Here is a 20,804-nt window from a genome sequence, read left to right on the forward strand (position 1 = left end):
CTGCAACTTATGGTTGATTTGTCTTCTTATCAGCTGCTACAGGTCTCCTCGCTACAACTGTCTTCCCCTACGTCTCCACCAGCACACAGCAGACATCCTATGACTCTTAGACCGCGGCAGCCGAGGACAGCTAATATGGTTGCTTCCACTGCCGCTACTTCTACCTCCACACGGGTACTGTATTCTCCCTCTTCTGAGCCTCTTGCATTCTCTGATGCTGACCGGTATGCAGTTTGACATAATGTTATGTGTGATGAGATCGCCGCTTTACACAAAAATCGCACTTGGTCCTTGGTTCCATTTCATCCTTCGATGAATGTTGTTAGCAGTAGATGCGTATATCAGATCAAACGTCGTGTTGATGGTAGTATTGAGCGCTATAAAGCGCGCCTTGTTGCTAGAGGTTTTACCCAGCAGGAAGGTATTGATTATTCTGAAACCTTCAGTCCAGTTATTAAGCAGGTCATTGTCCGATTGGTTTTCTCTATTGCGGTTTCACAAAATTGGAAGATTCATTAGCTTGATATTCATAATGCCTTCCTCAATGGTGTTCTTACTGAAGAGGTCTACATGAAACAGCCTCCAGGTTTCGTTGACTCTTCTCTTCCATCTCATGTGTGCAGATTGCACAAATCATTGTATGGTTTGAAACAGGCACCGAGAGCATGGTACACTCGTCTAAGTGATTTTTTGCTCTCCATCGGTTTCCGAGCTTCCAAGGTTGACACCTCCCTGTTTATCTTATATGATGGTACTAATATCTTTTATCTCCTGGTGTATGTTGATGATATTCTGCTCACGGGTAGCAACTCTGCTATGCTCCATCACCTTATACAGTTACTCAGCTCTGAGTTCAAGCTTCGTGACTTAGGTGTTGTTCACTACTTTCTGAGTATTGAAGTTCAGTCTACCAGTATAGGTTTAATGTTGCGTCAACATAAATATATTCTTGACATCCTCACCCGAGCTGGTATGACTTCCTGCAAACCAGTTGATACTCTAGTCTCCCCTTCGAAAGTCATTTTATTACCGGATCATTCATTCTTTGATCCTACACGATTTCATCAAATCGTGGGTGCTCTTCAATATCTTACCTTCACTCGTCCAGATATATGCTTTGTTGTTAATAGAGTCTGTCAGTTTATGCATGCTCCTACAAATTCTCATTGGGCCGCTGTCAAACGTATTTTACGCTATCTTAAAGGTACGACATCTTATGGTTTCCATATCACTCGAGGCTCCTCTTTTGCTCTACATGGCTTTACAGATGCAGATTGGGCTGGTAGTATTGATGATCGCAAGTCTACGGGCGGTTATCTTGTCTTTTTTGGTCAGACGCCGATTTCTTAGAAATCCGGCAAGCAACGCACTGTTGCTCGCTCCTCTACTGAGGCTGAGTATAAAGCCCTTGCTGATGGTACCGCTGAAGTCATTTGGCTTCAATACTTGTTAACAGATTTGTAGGTTTCCTCAGTCTCTGCCCCTACCATTTGGTGTGATAATCTTGGTGCTACCTATCTCTCAGCAAATCCTATCTTCCATGCTCGTACTAAGCATGTTGAAGTGGATTATCACTTTGTCCGTGACCGTGTTGCCAAGAAAGAAATTCAGATTCGTTTTATTCCCTCTCGAGATCAACTTCCCGATGTCTTCACTAAACCGCTTCTTGTTGTATCCTTTACTGCTTTTCGATTCAAGCTTCGGGTTGATCCCCCACCCTCAACTTGAGGGGGCATATTATAGAATAGGATTCTAATATAGGATGTTGTAATCATTACAGTTACTCATGTATCTATCAAAATAGGATTCTAATATAGAATATTGTAATCATTACAGTTACTGTAGTGTTCTACTGCCTCTATATAAATAGGAAGGTTGGCTAAGGCACAACCAAACACATTCCATTATTCTCAACTGTCAAGTTCTTATGAATTAATATGATGGAACTTAAGAGTTCAACTTTAAACATATGCAAAGTGTAAGCGATGTTCATGGATGTAGTGATGCTGCCCCAAGAAGCATTTGACATATAATCTTGTTGGAGTGATTAATTTTCAAAAGAAATATATAATAATCTCTCCATTTCTTAAATGCCATTTCACATGTTCCTATATTCCCTTTACACAAATAACAGTGGAAGTTGTAAAGAAGTTGATGCCTTGGACAGAATAAACTACGGAATATCTATCACTTAAACATTCAGATGGTCAAGAAATAGCCATCCTCAGATGCTGAATCAACTGGGTTACGTGAAGGTGATGGTGTTTTCTCAACATAAGTCGAAGCAGCTTTTGCCAGGACCTTCAATCCCCGGCAAGACTTCATGTGCGAGTGCAATTTCTCTGGCCTGAATGACTTCATACACTGCCTGCATTTTTGCAACGTGGATTTTAGTTGCTAATAACACAAACTTAGAGGATATTAAGTACCAGATATAATAATGGGTAGGCTTTGGATCAGAACAGACACTCCAATATATAATCTATGGCCGGAGATGAAGCAACTTTTATGTCTCATCAACAACAAGAATAGCGTAGAAATAACAGAGAGAGAGAGAGAGTGAGAGAGAGAGGACCCCAGAAAAGGAAGGGCACATATATATATATATTGATTCAGATTGTAATTCATTTATGAACTTTGTGGCTTACAAAAACTTTTCAATCTGCTAGCGTAAGGAGAAGGCAAGAAGATATCAGATCACAAACAGAAAATCTATAACGAGCAAATAATAATGTTTGACTGAGAGATTACTTTTCTTTTGACTAGGAGCTAGATACTTAACCGGTCAGATGGGCAATATATTGTCATAATCTAAAGAAAGAGACTCTTGTCTCCTCTTCCTTCTTTAGTGCCAGGCAAAAAGGAGCTAGCAATCACTGTGTAAGCATCCCAAAGCGTTTGCCGCTTCTGATCTCATTTCTCCATTACCACACAACGTAAGAGTAGGTCAACTATATTAAACAACCATGGCTTTTTCATGCAAGTCTATATGTCCAAGGCATCACCCATCATTAGGTTTTACTAATTTCTTAGAATACAAAATTAATTATGAATTTCCCAAATGGTCAAATCTTAAATTAGAAAGGAAATGGGTTACTTGGCTTACGAGCAGGTGGGTAGAGCCACTGGCTTGTATGCAGGAGAAACCACTTTTGGACTGCCAAATCCACTATGCTGCTGCTTCTTTGAACCTCTCGCCCCGTCAAAGCTTTTCCTTCTAATACAATACAGTACAACCAATCCGAATTCTTAATATTAATGGCCCTTTTGTACATTCATGAAACTGGCAAGTTTTGATAGAGTACTAGAACTAATTTTAAAGTGGTTTTTTTGGTATATATACCTAGCATTAGCAGTATTGTGTTGCCGTTGTTGTTGGACTTGATTCCAAGGAGTACCAAAAACTCTGGCAGACCCTCCAAGTTCTTCTCCTTTACAAATATCACCAGCCGTCTTGTCGATTGGCTTGTATTTATTTTTGTTTTTTTGGCTTTGGAGAACCAATGCGGCATCATTTGTATCAACAGCACCACATGTAATCAAATTAAGTAGCACCTTGGATGTTCCAGTTGAATAGCTCTTACTCTTTGTAAATGTAGATTGTGATGATGATGGGGAGGGGAATGAAATTGGGGAGCCCATCTTTTCGATGCTGCTGGTGTTGTCTTTCCTTTTGTCTTGGTTTTTCTTGCTCTTGCCCAGAAAAATGGTGTAAAAAGATGAATGTTCCACCTTATTGTCTATCTGTTCTTCGTCACGAGAGTTGTTGGGTTTGCATGCATCCTCTTCTTTTTCTTCTTCTTCTTCTTCTTCGATGGAATTGTCAGTCACTGCTGAAATCTCAGTTGATGATGTATTTCTTGAGGTAGTGTCTTTACAAATTTTGTTTGGTGAAGGGCGTTGCTCATGATTCTGTGCTTTGTTTTCAACAAATTCAACTCCAGTATTCTCTTGCTTTTCACCATCTGCACTACCAACTGTATCATTTTCAAGCACCAAAAAAAATCGACAATAAATTAATAATTACTGAAATCATAATAATATTTTCAGATAAAATCAAATGAAAATCAAGAACTGTGTGTGTGTATATGGTAGCGTCAGTGATTATGAGGAAAATTTAACGTACCAAAGGGATTAGCAGGAGGGGCTAAAATCTCAGATCCTTTGAGGACATATTCATTGTCAGAGATTGGGGTAATAAGATCATCATCAAGTAAATCTTGCCAAACATAACCTGTCTTGTATCTCCTGTTAAAAAAAAGGTCAATGTAATCACCATTAATTAAATTAGCTAGCATATATAAATTGCGGTCCAAATTAAAACAACACAAAATCAAACCTTTTATAGGACCAAGCAAAGGCTTTTGGCATGTCTTTTCCTCGCAAGTCCGCAAGCCACCTCTTGACATCTATCTTAAATATTAATTTTCAAAATTTATGATCGCCAACATTTATAACAATCAATCAAAACCTTGCAATGTTGTTGCACACAGCACTAAACATGTAGATTAATTAAGAAACTAATATTAATCAGGGTTATATATATATATATATATATAGTTAGGACCTAGGAGAAGGATTAATGAAGAAATTAATTACCTCTTAGATAAACACCATTTCGATTAGAATGATGGACACGAATAAGATGAGGATGCTCAATATGGCCCAAGTTATGGCTGAGAAAGTAAATGATATGAACACGTCTCACTTCTCCAGCTCCAGCCCCACTGCTGCTGCAGCTTGTGGGTACTCCTGATGATACTCCCATTCTTTTTTATCTTCTCCTGCACGTTAATCTGTTTGAAGTAATTAAATATATATATATAACAAGAACAAGAAGAAACAACAGTCCACTTCTTTTCAGGCACTGCCACTGCCTCTCGCGCACATTGATTATATCAATCTATATTATTTAAACATTATTATAAAATAAATTGTTGCATCACCATATGTAAGTAAATGTTATAGTATCTGTAGATGATCACCAGAGCATGATGATCAGAGAGAGAGAGAGAGGAAAGGATCTGTTTGTCCCTCAGCAGCCGGCCTGCAGGTGCACCTCCACTACTAGCTAAAAAGTTACAATTCAACTATATATATATAATTATTGCTCTCCTCTATAGATGTTTCGAGCATCGATCGATCGGTTATTTAGTAATGCATGAGCATATAGTTAGAGATAATTTAATGCAGGCCTACCAAAAAAGAAGACTCTTAATTAAAAAAAAGAGAGGAGCATTACCACTGACACATATTAAAATTCGAGATTTAATTGCCCAGTAAAGATTACTTTGCCTTCGATCTTTTCACTTTGTCTGGTTCTGTGCGAGAGCGAGACAAAGAGATTTATAAGAAAGAAAAAGAAGAAGAAAAGAAATGGAGATGGTGACTGGTGACTGGTGAGGGCTCACAGAGAAAGAGAGCGCTCTGCTCACTCTATATATATAAATATTATGCAAATACAAATATATATTTGTAGAGAAAAGATGACGGTGGCTGCCAACCTTTGTTTCAGATTTCCCGCGATTGATTAACTAACTTACCATACCTAGCCAGAATCATCGAGACGAACTATTTTCCCCAAAATTAAGGTTATTTTGTCTTCTTTTTTCATTTTTACTGCGATGTTAATATATTCTTTTTTCATTTTTTTTTTATCTCACTTTGGGATTTTTTTATTGGAATAATTTGATGCCATTTTTGTATAGGGAAAAACTTTAATGCTCCAAGAATATCTACTATTCTATGCTCCTGAATTACTAGTTTTCCACTTAGCACAAATAGATCGTGAATTTTATTTTAATTTTTTTGTTAATTGATTTCGTAATCGAATTATAGTTATCTTGCATACTAATTGTTTTATATGCAACTCTATTTTATATAATATGTACGCTTAATTAAAGGCATACTATATATCTTCAGACGTTTGCTAAAAGGAACCAGTATCACATCCCTACTATATATTTAGTTTTATAAAAGAAAATAAAATAAAAAAAACCCTATGAATATGGAAGCTAGCTCCTGGAAGGGGAATAAAAAAAACAGTTAAAATTTAATGATTTCATGTATTTTTGTGGTTGCGATTGATTGCTGCATGATAGTGTCTAGGAGCCATAATTAATCAAGGGCTCCTTAACCAAATTAGGTGCACCGTGAAGATTCTAGGAAACACTGTTCGGGAACGTTAAAAACTCGTTGTTAAAAAATATAATTTATTTTTAGATAAAAATTTAATTTTTTATATGTTTTAGATTGTTAATGTGTTGATCTTAAAAATAATTTTTTAAAAATAAAAAATATTATTTTAATATATTTCAATATAAAAGATACTTTAAAAAATAATTTTAATTATATTTTGAAAAAGCAAGGGCAAGAATTTACCTTGTTATGATAAGGTTAGGAAAACAAAAACAACCAAGACATACGTAATATTTGAAAAGAAATATAAAATAAAGAAAATGGAATGAATTGGCCTGAAAATCGATTAATTATATATGCCAAAAATACTTTCAAGATTATGTTGATCACGAGTAGACAAAATATTATGCTAAAAACAAACTTTGAATATTATGCTATATATATTTCAATGGATCACACTATATATATTAATTGGCTAGATATCTTTCTTCTTAGTGAGGCAAAAGCAATGCATCTTAACTTTTTAGCTACAGAGTTTTAAATGTTTTATTAAATCTCTGTTATTTTTGTTTTGAAATGAAAAAAAAAAAATTAAATTCGTTCTTTCAACTAAATTTGTTTGTGTTATTTTTTTATTTGTAATTTTTTTTTATCTTGAGATATTAGCTAAATAAACATTTAAATATTAGTTGTGTTTAGGTTTTATTGTATGTTAAGTATTATGATGTTATGTGTTTTTTAAAAGTATATTTTAATTAAAAATATAGTTAAAATAATATTTTTTTTTATTTTTAAAATCAGTATATTAAATTCATCCTAAAACATTTAAAAAAAAATAATTTGATATTATTTCAAATAAGAAACAATTAAAAAATATAACGTCCAAAAAGCACTCAGTACTTAATGTTTAATACATTAACTCTACTCTATTGATCCCCCCATTAAGTTTAATCGTAGCCATCTTAATGAGAGCAATCATTTGAAGACCTTACAGCGCTCTCTATTATTTGGAGACAGGACAATTTCAGTTGGTCAAGAAATCAATAGTTCTTACAAGAATTTATGATTGCAGATCCATAACCGTGTTTTGCCGCTGGTTATAAATTTTATTTAAAAAAAAATTAATATATCTATTGATTATTTTGATATAATTTTTTATATAAAAAAATTAAAAAGTATATATTAATAAATTTATTCTATTATCTAATCAAATTTAGTAATAATAATCTATATAAATAAATAAAACAAGTAGTTACCAATGTTAACTCAACAAGAAACTGAAAAAATTAAAAGATAGAAATAAATTAAGATATTTGATCTCATAAAATAAGATGTTTATTTATTTGTGTCAACTAAATTTGTTTAGTAAAATCAATAAAAGATATAATAGAAATAGATATGATTGAATAAAATATTAAAAGAAAAAATATATTATGCAAGGTTAAACATGTTAAAAATATTATTTCAAAATAAATATTTCTTTATAAAATAAAAATCATCTATATAAAATAAAAAAATTATTCAAAAATTAAATACAAACAAAAAAAAATTTTTTTAAAAAAAAAAAACAAAACCTCTATTAAAAAAAGACCTACAAAACATGTGGTCTAGATCATGAAATCGAGATAAACTGTTAGAAAAGAAATTAAGAATAACCACAAATCACTATTTAAAAAAATAATAATGTAGAATGATAAAATTATAAAAGAAAATAAGAGAACAAAGGTTGTTGAACTATATTAACTTTTCAAATTCATTACCCTTGTCATTAGATTTGAAACACCATAAACAAAAAATCTACGAAACTCAATCCCTAATAAATCAAATGTGAACCAGAAGAAAATCAATCAATTATGAATAAAAAAAACATTATAATTAAAAGAATAATGGTGAAAATCAAATAAAAAATAATTAGAGGGCATAAAAAAAAAAATTGAAAAGAAAAAAACTTTAACAAAAGAAAAAAAAATCAAAAGAATGAGGGCTAAGTTAAAAAAAAAAAAAAAACAACATAAACTTTGATTAAAGAATGAAAATTGAAAACCAATACAAACTTTAACAAAAGAGCCAAGGGAGAAAATCAAAAATCAAAAGAATAAGAACCAAATTCAAAAAAAAAAAAACATATAACAAATTGTAATTTAAGGACTAATTTGAAAACATAAAAAACTTTTATAAAAGAGACAATGATGAAAATAAGCAATAAAGTTTTTTTGAAAAATAAGAGAACAAACATGTACTTTCTATGAAAGAGAGAAAAGAAAGAAGAAAAAAAAATAACAACTGAAAAAAAACCACGCATCATCGATAGCCACATGCAACATCATCAAGAAGAAAACATGGTGGCACTTTTAAAGAGATAACAGAAGAGCAAGTTTGCCTACTGAAAGGTGTCACACGTGCCACACAAAAAGTGTAAACACCACCTAGATACTGCATGCAATGAGTACATTCCAACACTTAAAAAAAAAAAAAAAAGAATAAGATTTTTCCAAGTTAAAAATGTGAATGCTCTCCATGAGCCTGGGAATTATAAAAAGAAACTGGTGTGAAAGGACACAGATGCCCTTAGACACATGCCTTGTTTTTCCTAAGGGTACAAACGTGTTTGTATTATATTCTAAGAAGCAAAAAACCAAAAAAACCCTTTGATCAACATCTCTAATTTTTTGACCCTATAGATAAATAAGTATTTATTATTTTAAAATACCAAATAACTCTTTGTCAAAAGTTTTAGATTTTGTTAAGCTTGGAGGTAGATTCGTTATTTCATTGTGCAAAAAAAATTAGAAAAGCCTAACATAACCCGAGTGGACCTCTAAAAAGACCAAACACCCTCACAACCAAGGCTTCCAATTTTTTTCAACTCAAGGGAAAAATAATTAGCTCTCTCTCTCTCTCACACACACACACATAACACCAAGGCTTGTAGCCCAGCGGTGGCAAGAGTTTCCTTGCCTCTGCATCCTAGGTTTAAGTCTCAGCGTGTACGTCTGTCACCCCCGCGGTGTCTTACATGCTTACTAAGTTTGCAGGATGTTCAGTGAGCCGTGGGATTTATCGTGGTGTGCGCAAGCTGACCCGGATATCCACGTAAATCAAAATATATATATATATATATATATATATATATATTGTTCGCTTAGGGTCATAAATGCGGTTGGGGTGATGGTAGTAGCTATAACTATCTGTCTAGGTTCATTTAGTTAAAATAACTAGTGAAATAGAGATTCCAAATGATGGAAGGAAAAACGGGGAAAAACACTAAAAAAGCTTTAAAATGGAGTCTCCTCAAAAAATGGTTTGAGTTTTAGGATGGACACTTACGAACCCCACAAACCAACTTCGTACTAATATGAGTTTGTAATTGTAATCGTAAATTGTTGATATTATGGTTGTAAAAAAAAAAAAATGTCTTCTAACATGTGATGCTAAAATCTTTTTATATCATAACATTAAAAAACCCCAAGAAATCTATTTTATAAATTCTTACTTTTGGATTTTAAACAACAATCACACTTAAACTCACCTTGTTCTGTTTTCGTACCATAGCTATCTATAACTGGAGGAAGGCGGATATCTGCTTGAGAGAACGGATTCAAAAGAGAGCGAGCCATGTTTCAATCGACAGTTATCAACCAACCATGAGAGGAGCCCCACTACCTTCTATTGACAATTGGATTTCATAAACTTTTTGTGCAGTCGAGCTATATAAACTCTGTTTTTCTTCATTATCTTTGGTTGCGATCATAAGGTAATTGTTGTTGATGGAGAATCGATTACCACTTTCATAAAACTCAAACTTAAAAACGTGATTTAAGAGACTAATAAAAAAGCGCGCGCAGAGCAATGCACAAAAAATGCAGAAGAAAAGGAGTACAATTCAGCTAAAAGTGAAATTACCTAAAGTTGAACATTCAAAGCATGACTTCCGAAACAAATACAAGGAATTGTACAACAAAATATGAAATTAAAAAAATTTACAACAATAAATTTTCAATTAGAGCAAATAAAACTGTGAATATAGATACTCACGTATCTTATAATAATCTTCACATAAAGGACCTTCAATGATAATTTGTTGAGTGCCAGAAGTGCCACCCTACCGAAAAAAAAAGGCATTAAATAAGTGAAAGAATTTCCAAGAAACTGATATACCTGCTCTCTGTTTCATTCACAAAGCAGAAGACACACAAATACAATGACTCACCTTTTGGCTTGGATTCCCAACTTTACGCAGTGTCACGTACTCTCCACATCGCAATGCCCCACCAGCAAATTCTACCTGTAAAGATTATCACTCATCAATCTTTTTATACAAGTACTCATTGATGTGTTCCTTGCTAAGTTTTCTTGTAAAATAGAAAAGGGAAAAAAGAGTACCTGAACGCCCTTGCTGGCTAGAAACTGTTTGAAATCCGCCATTTTCAAGTCACCAACAAGAACAGATTTATGTGGAGGGGCAGGAGATGAGATGGGCAGTAATGACAGCATACCGTTCTCTGTCTTCCCTACCTCAGCATCAACCCACGCTACTTCATAGTCTCCCAACTGAAATTGCAAATTATGTCAGTCACCATTAGAGGTACATGCAGATAAATAAATGCTGTTGAGCATCATAAATGTTGGTATGCTGAGATGATACCTTTTTAAACAGCACATTACTCATCAGCTTCTCTGAAAGTTGCACCTGTATGTCACAATGGATGGCAAAAGAAAAATGAAGGCTGGTCATTGATAATAAATGTTCTTGTAGGAATCAAAGTTCTCCTGCATTCGTACCTTGTAAGCACACAAATCAGAGGTAACATCAATTGTCTCTTCAATTTGGGGAGCATAAACCTGGACATTCTTTATATTTAGGAAATGCTGCTTCAAGTGTTCTGTGGCCTCAGCTGATCCATGCACCATAACCTCCAAGGAAAAAGATAAAGCCCATGTGGTTAATTATTTCAGTAAGGATCTCCTCCACATAGAACCCTTAAAAGTGCCATGTTTTGTGCGTAATAGAATTGTTGGGGTTGATCCACCCATATAAATAGACCTTAAACAGGAAAATCCTACTTCAAAGGCATTTTGAAGCTATTTGGCTTCTGACTTCAACCCAAAAGGCAAAAAAGAAAAGAACACCCTGGACTTGGTGAAGTTCCTAATGCTTGAGAAAAAGTACTGTCCATCCACTTTGAATAACACTGTGACTCTTGTGCTTATGCATGCATATTGAGCCACTAAGAGCAATACAATCGCAAGCAAAGTAGAACAAACAAAAGTCATTCACAAGATCCATGCTAACAACCCAAGAAAAATCCTATTGCTAAGCCACTTGCTACAACAAAAACTATAACACAAAGGAACAGAATTTCCAAACCTGCTATTAAATCATATATCTTTATGTACATGTTAAATTATATAAATTTCCAAGCACAGGGTTTTCTTACAAGCTTCAAGGGTGCCACATGGGTAAGAATGGATTTAATTGAGCGTCCATCAGAACGCCCTTCATAGTCCATGTAAATCAATGAACACTTCACTTGCACCTGATTACCATTGAAGAACAAAGATTCAGCAATATGAAACCCTTTCCTTGATTGGAAAGAACCAACAAAACCTATTCACAGATAGCTCCACCCATATTTAACTTACTGTCAGTTCATTCGAGACAACTTTTGATGGCTTTGTATCAAGTATCAAACTAGCAGACCCTTCATCAAGTTTTCCATCAATATCCCCACCAACCTGCGACGAAAGATGAAGTAATAGATAATATAGCAACCATTTTAAAGGCTGAAGGAGATAAAAGATAGAAGTAAAACTATCAACTTCAGCAGATGAGGACTCTCCATAGCTGAATATCACAGATAAAGCAACCAAGAATGCAGATGTTCTACACTGAAAAGGAACTCACATGCATAGCTGCTTGGTCCATGTCTTCATCCTGAACTACATAATCATCAGGATTTATGACTTCGCCAAATTCATCCCACTCTAAGCTATTCTCATAGAATGGAAACATTGGAGCAACACTGGTGGATGGAGGAACAAATCCATCAATTAAGATGTCCCGGTGTCCACTCCCACGTGAACCAACCACTGCAAAGTACAATCAAAGGATTTAGTAGTGCATGAGATAATGGTGCAACTGAAGGAAATCACAGCAGTGCTTTATCATAAACTGGAAGAAGAGTACCATCCAGTGGAGAATGTGTGTTGCCAGAATCAATGACCATTGGATCACTCAAATTGTTGTCAGGCCCATGAGACACTTTTGATTCCTCCTCTTTGATCAGACTAGCTTTGAGTTCCTCTTCCCTTTTCAACCGCTTTTGCTCTTCTTCATAAGCAATTAACTCATCCCCGACCAGGGGAACCCTCCTTGACATGGTCATTTTAACAGCCTTTGGAGGTGGATCTGCCTGAAGCATGCGAGCTAGCGTGCCAAACTACATGTGTACAGCCAGTTCTTAGGATATGCACTCTATGCAGAAAATTGAAAATCAACTACGGATATATCGTGCTCAAGCCTCAGAAACAGAACTAATGCAGACGAGTAGCATACACAACAAATAATGAAAATGCTAACATTCACAATGATTGCAACACTGAAAGACATCAAGAACATTCATACCTGGCCCCTTTCTGTAAAGAGCACAAGATTCTTGACATCAGCCGCCCATTCAGCAAATATATCATGAGAAAAACCTGCTTCCAAACTAGCCACAGATGCTAGAACAACCTAATTGAGGTGTTCCAAGTCAACATCATTGAAAATAATAGAAAACATTAATATTATTTACACTCCAAGCTACTGCATGTCTAACCTTTGGACCAGTTGAAGCATTATCTAATTCGTCCTTGCTTATCAGAAGTGTCACATGCCTGCAAATTTTGGTCATAAAGTCACCTAAGATGAATAGTTAATAAAATATACCAACAGTGAGATAAGCCAGAGCAGAGCTAGATATATTATTAGAAAGAGCCTAATTTGCAAAATAGATTTGAAAATCGAGGACAATGTGGAAGCTAAATAGACTTAAGTTGTGGAATACATGAACAAACCACTTACTTCATAAGAAAAGCATTATCACGTGAAGTTTCAAAAGACTTTGCAATTGAATCACTCATCCACTCCAGGAAACTTTTGATGTAATCAATGGTGCTTGATGAAACATACGAGAGAAAGAATATGGGATAGTTCAAAAACCGTTGTCCCCAGAACTGCAATTTACATTAAAACTCGAACTTTATGAATGTAATATGGTCAGATATAACAAAACTAGTACCAGTTTCATTCTCCTTACTGACCTGTTCCAATATTAGTAGAAGTTCCAAAACTCGGCCAGCAGAATCAACAGGTAGTAATACATTTCCACCACCTTCTAGTGTCTTTAAAATAGTCTCTAAGTCAATTACAGAGAAACAAACATAAGAAATAGTTGAACCACGCTTTTAAGCAGTTACCTACAAGCAAATATTTATTTTCTTTCTTCACAGCACAATTAAGAAAGAAAAAAAAAAAGCAATCATGGTTGGGAAATATTAATTATCGTCACGAAGAATAAAACTTCAACTGTCAACAAACCAGAAAGATAAAATACCAAGGAATTGTTTGTCTCTTTGCTGTCTAGAAGGCTGACTATTTAAAGCATTATAAGCATCAGTTATCAGAACAGCAGGCCGGTAGAACGACTCCAAAACAGTTCCATTCAAATGCCTGGTAATCAACAACCACACCAATAATTACATTCCCTTTTTCCATCAATTCATTGCAGTAATTTTCCATCATACCTACCTTTCTTTTCGATGATTGAAATCAACAGCATAAACAACATCCTCTCCATCTTTCGTTATCTTCCACACAGTTCCTCCCAGTAAATGTCCTGCCACATGCGGCGCAATAACAATCCCCTCTCCCTTCCCTAAAATCATCAGAAGTGCACACATTTTAGTAAAAATTAAACAAAAATAAAAAAAATAAAAAGAAGTACGCACCGGAAAGATGATGATTTTGAGAGTATGTAAGCCTAGTAAAATTCTGGAAAGCAGAATCAATATCATCTAAACTGAACAAATCAAACTCCGAAACCGCCTGCAATGCAATTAAAATGAAAAATTAGCAACCAATACAGCTACCATAATAAAATATCACTGAAAATGAGTAAAACTGACCTTGCGAGAGAAAGACTGGTCGTACATGGTGAGAAGACCTAATCGATAAACAGGTTCAGTGGAAAAAACAGGAGCGTTGAGTCCGAATTGTTTCATAGCAAAAGGCAACGCGCCTAAGTGAAGCATGTCGCCGTAAGATAACAGGACTGCATCGATTTTGGAAGCAACTTTAGAGAGAGGTTGAAGAAGAGAGGGGTCAAAGTGATCGTTCCAACCGCAATCGATTAAGAAATTGAAACCGTCGATGGAGACTAAGTAAGAGAGTGGATTTTCGTTGTATACACCGCTTAGTGGTGTCACTTGCACTGATGTTCCCATTTTCTCTGCTGCTCTGCTCCTCGTTCCTTCAGTGAAGGTGAAAATGCTAGCTGGCTGGCTGGCTGGCTGGATTCGAGGGTTTTAGAGGGTGTTAGGAGCAGGGCGCTTCTGTTAAAGGAGGAGTAGGAGAAGCTGCAAGACGACGGCGTTTTTATTAATAACTACCTATAAAAGCAATAATGTTTATAGATCCATCTGATAATTAGCCATTCAATAATGTTATTATTCGATCTTCTATTAAAAAAATCTGAGAAAAACAAAATAATTTTGCTTTAATATATATATATATATACACATATATATATTTCAAGTCAATTGATTTTGTTTTTTAAACTAATCTAGATTAGAAGAAGCCCAAGCCCATCAAAATAATCCGTTTAATAAAAAATTGAAAAATAATAATTTAGGTTAACCAAATTAATTTTATTTTTTAACCCAATACAAATAGTCTAAGCCTTAGGTTAAATAAAAGTGATGGTGTGGTGGATAAATTTTTTATTAAATAATTTTATATTTTTAGTATTTTTAATTTATTTCGAATGTGCTGATATTAAAAATAATTTTTTAAAAAATAAAAAACATTATTAACATGTATTTTGACACGAAAAGTTATTTAAAAAGCAACCGCAACTATATTATCAAATAAGCTCGGTTACATAATTAATTTTTATGAATTTATTTTAATTTTATAATTATTAATTTAAGTTATGAATTTAATAGAATAACCTGAGTTTAATTGATCCTCATTTAGTTAATTTTAGGTTTTTTAAGTGGACTTATTTAAGGTTTTTTTATGTGGAGTTATTCTAGAGTTTTAAATTTTTTTTTTTTAATTTCAACATTCAATAGTATTGAAAGATAAAGCTTTGAAATTTTTTTTTTTTTTTTATAAAGTTATCATGATTTCATGACTCAAGTCGTGGGCTAACAGGTTAGCTTTGATTGACTTGGATTTTTTTTATTTAATTTTTTTTTTTAATTTCATCTTTTAATATTGGATCATTAAAAATTAAACTTTGTAATTTTTTTTAATTTACTTTTTATATAATTATCATGGTCTTAAGACCTGAACGAGTTACAAGTATGGAATGTTTATATGTGTTAACTCCAATGGTTTTTTATTTTTAAATTTTTTTTTTAATATTAAATTGATTAATAATTGATTTTTTTTATAAATTTATTAAGATTCTATGATTTAGATTGTAGATGTGACGTTAATTCAATATAATATAATTTTAATAGTTAAAAAAAATATCATTTAGTATATTGTTTGTTTTAATATTTAAAAATAATTTTTAATATATATTATATCTTAAATTAATCATTAAAACTTCTTTATAACAAAAAACGTTAATAACAATTGAACAATTTGTTTACGGTTAAAGAAAAATTATCCGCCGGCAACACAGCGCACTAATTATCAAAGTATGATCAGGGTCAGGAACAGAACCATCACTCTACAAATCGGGATTTCTTTTATTAATGAATTTAATCAAAGCGCCTGATTATTTTTTGGTGCAAATATCGAAGGCGATAAAAGTTAAAACTACCCTTTCAGGAAAAAAAAAAAAAAAAAAGGAAAGAAAGAATTTCAAGCTTAATTAATCATGACATGTAATTAGCCACCTTCAAACTTCATCTCCAGTCCAATTTCTTTTTAGTTTGGGTCCCGTTGGCCCTTCTTCCCCAAGCACTTCATTTGGCAGACTCCTGACAAACTTGTCAAAAGCAGATTTGAGTTTTCCAGGCAACAGTTTCTCCACCTTCTTGATCTCTTCCGCAATGTTGTAGGTGAGTTTTGGACCCCATTTCCTCAAATAGTTGAGCCACGGTGGTTCAGTGATCGCCATGCCCAGATGCTCAGCTGCCACCACCAAGGAATTTGTTCCTGTATCTATGAACTTCTTGCTTTTTGCTGTATCGTTCCTAATTCCTATACTCCCACTCCCTTGTAAGACTAGACCTGGCTTGGCATACATGGCGTGGCCATGTAAGGATGAGTAGGTCACAGCTTTGTTGCCGTTTTGGAACTCAAGTTCTGAAGAACTGACCCATGTTCCTCCACTGTGTTCAGAAAAATAAATGCTCAACAACTCTCCATTAAAATTGCTGATCCTCAAGGTCAAATGCTCCCAATCACCAACATGTTCTCCTATCTTTCCCAGTGGAATATTTATGAATTCAACTTTAGCCTTAGAAGGACCATTGAAAGGGTAGAACACCCACACAACTATATCAGTGAATGAGGCACCAAACATTGGCTTTATATGTAGATAGACTCGTGAGTCTTGTAAATCTCCTTTCTTTACCCTATCTTTGGCCCCTTCCTCCACAGGAAGATCCAGCCAATATGCACCATCATTTGAACCCCCTTGGGGAAGGTTCGAACCATTGGATTCGATTGGGACAGGTTTGGACTCCTCGCCTCTTTCATATAGTAATGCCCCGTTTACAAAATACCACTCCACTGAAGAAGGAAGGTATTCTTCATCAGGATGAAAATATATCCAAGGAGAATATGCCTGAAAGATTGCTTTAATTTGGTCTAGGTTAGGCATACAAGACAGATTAGACACGGCATTCTTCAAACAAGATAGAGAAACAGGAGCGGTGGTGGTTTTTTGGGCTACAAATGTTCCTACACAGACACCCATAGCTTGTGTCCCTCTGTTGCTAGGAAACAGACTGAAAACATTGAAGCCATTTAGATCGCTCTCCTTACCCAGTCCCCATACCCAAGAGTCAAACTCGCATTGGTCGGTGAGGTCAGACCGGACACAGCGGATTTTTCCAAGGGGAGGCTTCTGAGGAGAATTGGTGACGACATGGCCAAGAGCTTTGTAGCCATCGGGAGGAGTGGGTAGCCAAATGTAGCCAACGCCGTCTTGCTTGATTTGCAAAGACTCGCTGCTCCAAACCAGAGTATAATCAACCGGTTGCTTCAAGGCCGAGCCTGTCTCGTCTCTCCCTGCAAGAACCCATCCATAGAGCGACCTGTTGTTGGGTTGGCTGTAGCAGCCAAGCATAGAGAAACCTTGTGGCAATTGTGAGGGTTCAAAGAAGGAAGCTCCAAGATCATCTGGTCCTCCTTCATGGGTGGCCCAGACTTTGTTGAAAGATGATATCTGGCACACTTGTAATCCATCGCCTAGATCAATGATTCCACTCCCAAAACCACCACCTGTTCATGTATCATTAGCGTGCGTGCGTATGTATTTCGCATTAAGCAGAAAAATAAAACAAAGAAGATTGGCAGGACAATATAAACAGTGCGACAGCATTAAGGAAGGCAGGATGGACCGGAAAGGAAAAAGAAAAAGGAATCTACCTGGTGGCCAGGATGGTAATGGAGCAGGAAGCTTGAAAGAGGCATCAATTGGCAATACTTTTTGTTTCTTGGAGACAACTTTACGACTTATTGCAGATTGTTTCGAGGGCAGACAGTTCCCCATAACTGCCGGCTGATGTTTTTTCGAAGAGAGAGAGATTAAGCTTGAAAAGGAACACTTACGGACTGCTTGCTAGCTATACTATAAATATTAAAGGCACATGGACAAGGAGATCAAAGCCGAGACTATACGAATATTCTGTTTATAGGACAGATATATTCTGTTTATAGGACAGCGTAAGGGATACATTATACATATCTGTTTATAGGACAGCGTAAGGGATACATATATTCTGTTTATACAGATATAAAAATGTTTTTAAAACATACGTGTAAACACAAATAGTTCAAAATTTACTAATTGATAAAAACAATCACAATTTTTTTAATTTTTTTTTGGTATTTTTAAGCTCTGATACATTCAAATTTAATGTTGCATTCCAGGTTAAAATATATTATTAATGCCAAAATAATATGTAGAGAATGTTTCTTAGATATACAAAAAAAGTCTTCGTGTAATCGATTCCTTCCTTTTGAGTGAACTCCTTAGCAACAATTCTTGCCTTGTATCTTTCAATGTTTGCCCAATAAATCTATCTTTATCTTAAAGATACATTTACATTCATTGGCTCTTGTATTATTAGGCACCTCAATATATAAAGTTCTATACTCCTTTATTTTTCATAGAATCCATCTCTTCCATTATGAAATTATACTTAATCCTAATTCTTTGTAACTTATAGCATGTGAAAATGATTCAAGATCATTTTAGACTCTAGAGTTATAGTTAGATTCTTGTAAATATACAACAAAACTATTAGAAATCATTGATCTCTTTGTTCTAGTAGATTTTCTCATTGATGTACCATCATTTTCTTGAGAAGTATTTGATTCAATTGGTTGTTCAGAAATTCTTGGTAATGCTACTAGAATGTTGTCAACAACTTGTGTAACTTCAACAATTGATTATTCAACACCAATTTGTACTTGAGGATATTGTGAAGAATAATCGATTTATCACTTGAAATGGAAGGTTGTGATTCTGAATAACTTTTCTCAGAAACTATGTTCATGATTTGATAGCTCCCATTGATCAAGTCATTTTTAAGAAACATTACATTTTTTTATTCCACAATATTGGTGTTGTGAGATGGACAATAAAATTTGTACCCTTTATACCTTTCAACATATCCAATGAAATACATAGTAATGGTTCATGGGTCTAGCTTATTTTCTTATGGATTATAAATTCTTACTTCAAACGGGCATCCCCAAACACGCACATGTCGTAAACTCGGTTTCCAACTTTTTAATAACTCAAATGGCATTTTTGGAACAACCTTGGTTGGAACTCAATTTAATATGTATAATGTTGTCTTAATGCTTCAGTCCACAATGACTTAGGTATATTAGAGTTACTGAGCATACTATGCATTATGCCCAATAATGTTTGTTTTTTTTTTCTACTACACCATTATAATACGATGAACCAGACATGATGTATTAGGCAACTATCTCATTCTCTTAAAAAAAAAAATTGTGAATGAACTAAGTGCTTGTCCATCCTCTTATGTATTTTCCATAATATTTCTCACATTTATCTGATCTTCAATCTTAAAAATCTTAAAGACATTTAATGCTTTATTCTTATTATGAAGCAAGTAAAGATACATGTATCGTGAATAATAATCTATAAAAGAGATGAAGTATTTATAATCATGTGAATCCATGTCTAGACTACATATATCATTATGAATGATTTCTAATATGTTTGAACTCTTATTGGCACCTTTGTTTAACTTGTTGGTTTGTTTTCCTTTAATGCAATCCACTCAAGTTTTAAAATTAGTAAAATCAAGATTACTAAGTATCTCATCATTTACTAATATCTTAATTCTCTCTATGGAGATATGTCTTAATTATCAGTGCTATAAAATAGAAGAATCCTCGTTAATAACACATCTTTTAATGTTAGTGTTGTCACACGTGCACTCGCGGCATGGCAGGACATTGAGATCAAGGAGTAGCCATTTTGTTGTATGGTTCAAGGTGAGACTAATCTTATATGAAAATTTTGGGCAAAGAACTAGTTGTAGTTAGAGAATGTACTAACACCCCGAGTGCATGTTACCTAAGGTAAGTTGCATTGTATAGTGTAGATATGGTTTAAAGATATTGATGGTTCGTCTATGTCTTAAAATAAAGATTTATGCTTATGAATAAATATAGTAATTTAAATTTATTACATGCTCGTATACCTAAATAAATTCTTGTATGAAAAAAATTCATTTAGGTGCTTTGACATGCTTCACCTATCATGGAAGACAAGAGTTTTCCATAATTCATAAATTATGGTGAAAAATACTTATAATTAAAATTGATGAATATCCAAAAATATTCTGAGAATTTCTAATCAACTCTTGATATTTAAATATCAGTCTACTCGTAGGTCTAATATTCATATCATAATTTGACCATTAATTCTAAAAAAAATTAGGGTTTTTTAAAATATTAGCCAAGTTCTCAATGATTCAATAAACTGATTATTAAATCTAAAAATTCATGCAAAGATATATTTTGAACTTTCGTGTATGTAAAAAAAAATGTTAAATCATACCATGTATTTTTTATATTTTTTTAAGCCAAAATATGATTATTTTTTTTTTGAGAGAGACTTGGTCATATGCACACTAAATAAAACACATTTGTTTTGTATTTTTTTGAAATAAGAATGTTTTTTTTTTAATTTTAAAAGTTTTTTTAGATTTCGATGAAAAACAAGTATTTTAATATC

General features: G+C 34.0%; 3 protein-coding genes across 5 annotated transcripts; all 3 read right to left on the bottom strand.

The window, feature by feature from the left end:
• Positions 1-2,081: 2,081 nt before the first annotated feature.
• Positions 2,082-5,028, bottom strand: LOC118045642 (protein SOSEKI 1). 3 transcript variants are annotated; one of them, XM_035054331.2, is made up of 6 exons: positions 4,600-5,028; positions 4,340-4,409; positions 4,127-4,248; positions 3,344-3,965; positions 3,107-3,217; positions 2,082-2,368 (listed from the first exon to the last, which is right to left on the bottom strand). In XM_035054331.2, exons 1-6 carry the CDS (start codon positions 4,766-4,768, stop codon positions 2,200-2,202), a joined length of 1,263 nt encoding a protein of 420 aa, XP_034910222.1. In that variant the 5' UTR covers positions 4,769-5,028; the 3' UTR covers positions 2,082-2,199. The 3 variants fall into 3 exon arrangements, with proteins under 3 accessions (XP_034910222.1, XP_034910221.1, XP_034910223.1); XM_035054330.2 differs by having other exon boundaries at positions 3,344-3,977; XM_035054332.2 differs by having other exon boundaries at positions 2,260-2,368; positions 3,098-3,217; positions 3,344-3,977.
• Positions 5,029-9,999: 4,971 nt separating this feature from the next.
• Positions 10,000-14,705, bottom strand: LOC118045643 (cleavage and polyadenylation specificity factor subunit 2). The gene is made up of 17 exons (XM_035054333.2): positions 14,305-14,705; positions 14,128-14,224; positions 13,928-14,054; positions 13,734-13,849; positions 13,441-13,535; positions 13,202-13,353; positions 12,957-13,014; positions 12,764-12,871; positions 12,326-12,578; positions 12,044-12,228; positions 11,782-11,874; positions 11,577-11,675; positions 10,921-11,052; positions 10,784-10,828; positions 10,522-10,689; positions 10,349-10,423; positions 10,000-10,240 (listed from the first exon to the last, which is right to left on the bottom strand). Exons 1-17 carry the CDS (start codon positions 14,620-14,622, stop codon positions 10,139-10,141), a joined length of 2,223 nt encoding a protein of 740 aa, XP_034910224.1. The 5' UTR covers positions 14,623-14,705; the 3' UTR covers positions 10,000-10,138.
• Positions 14,706-16,156: 1,451 nt separating this feature from the next.
• LOC118045645 (hypothetical protein At1g04090) lies at positions 16,157-18,142 on the bottom strand. The gene is made up of 2 exons (XM_035054334.2): positions 17,951-18,142; positions 16,157-17,803 (listed from the first exon to the last, which is right to left on the bottom strand). Exons 1-2 carry the CDS (start codon positions 18,072-18,074, stop codon positions 16,251-16,253), a joined length of 1,677 nt encoding a protein of 558 aa, XP_034910225.1. The 5' UTR covers positions 18,075-18,142; the 3' UTR covers positions 16,157-16,250.
• Between the last annotated feature and the right edge of the window lie 2,662 nt (positions 18,143-20,804).

The sequence above is a fragment of the Populus alba genome, chromosome 1 (assembly GCF_005239225.2).
Source record: "Populus alba chromosome 1, ASM523922v2, whole genome shotgun sequence".
Lineage (NCBI taxonomy): Eukaryota > Viridiplantae > Streptophyta > Magnoliopsida > Malpighiales > Salicaceae > Populus > Populus alba.

Bases quoted from the DNA above. Each gene is read 5' to 3' on its own strand.
- LOC118045642 (XM_035054330.2), bottom strand. From the start codon at position 4,768: ATGGGAGTATCATCAGGAGTACCCACAAGCTGCAGCAGCAGTGGGGCT. The intron at 3,978-4,126 runs GTACGTTAAATT...AAAATGATACAG, and splicing joins CCCTCCTGCTAATCCCTTTG to TTGGTAGTGCAGATGGTGAA. The intron at 3,218-3,343 runs GTATATATACCA...GTATTGTATTAG, and splicing joins CACAATACTGCTAATGCTAG to AAGGAAAAGCTTTGACGGGG.
- LOC118045643 (XM_035054333.2), bottom strand. From the start codon at position 14,622: ATGGGAACATCAGTGCAAGTGACACCACTAAGCGGTGTATACAACGAA. The intron at 13,850-13,927 runs GTAGGTATGATG...GTTGATTACCAG, and splicing joins TTCAATCATCGAAAAGAAAG to GCATTTGAATGGAACTGTTT. The intron at 11,053-11,576 runs GTAAGAAAACCC...TTTTCCTTGGAG, and splicing joins ATGTGGCACCCTTGAAGCTT to GTTATGGTGCATGGATCAGC.
- LOC118045645 (XM_035054334.2), bottom strand. From the start codon at position 18,074: ATGGGGAACTGTCTGCCCTCGAAACAATCTGCAATAAGTCGTAAAGTT. The intron at 17,804-17,950 runs GTAGATTCCTTT...ATACATGAACAG, and splicing joins ATTACCATCCTGGCCACCAG to GTGGTGGTTTTGGGAGTGGA.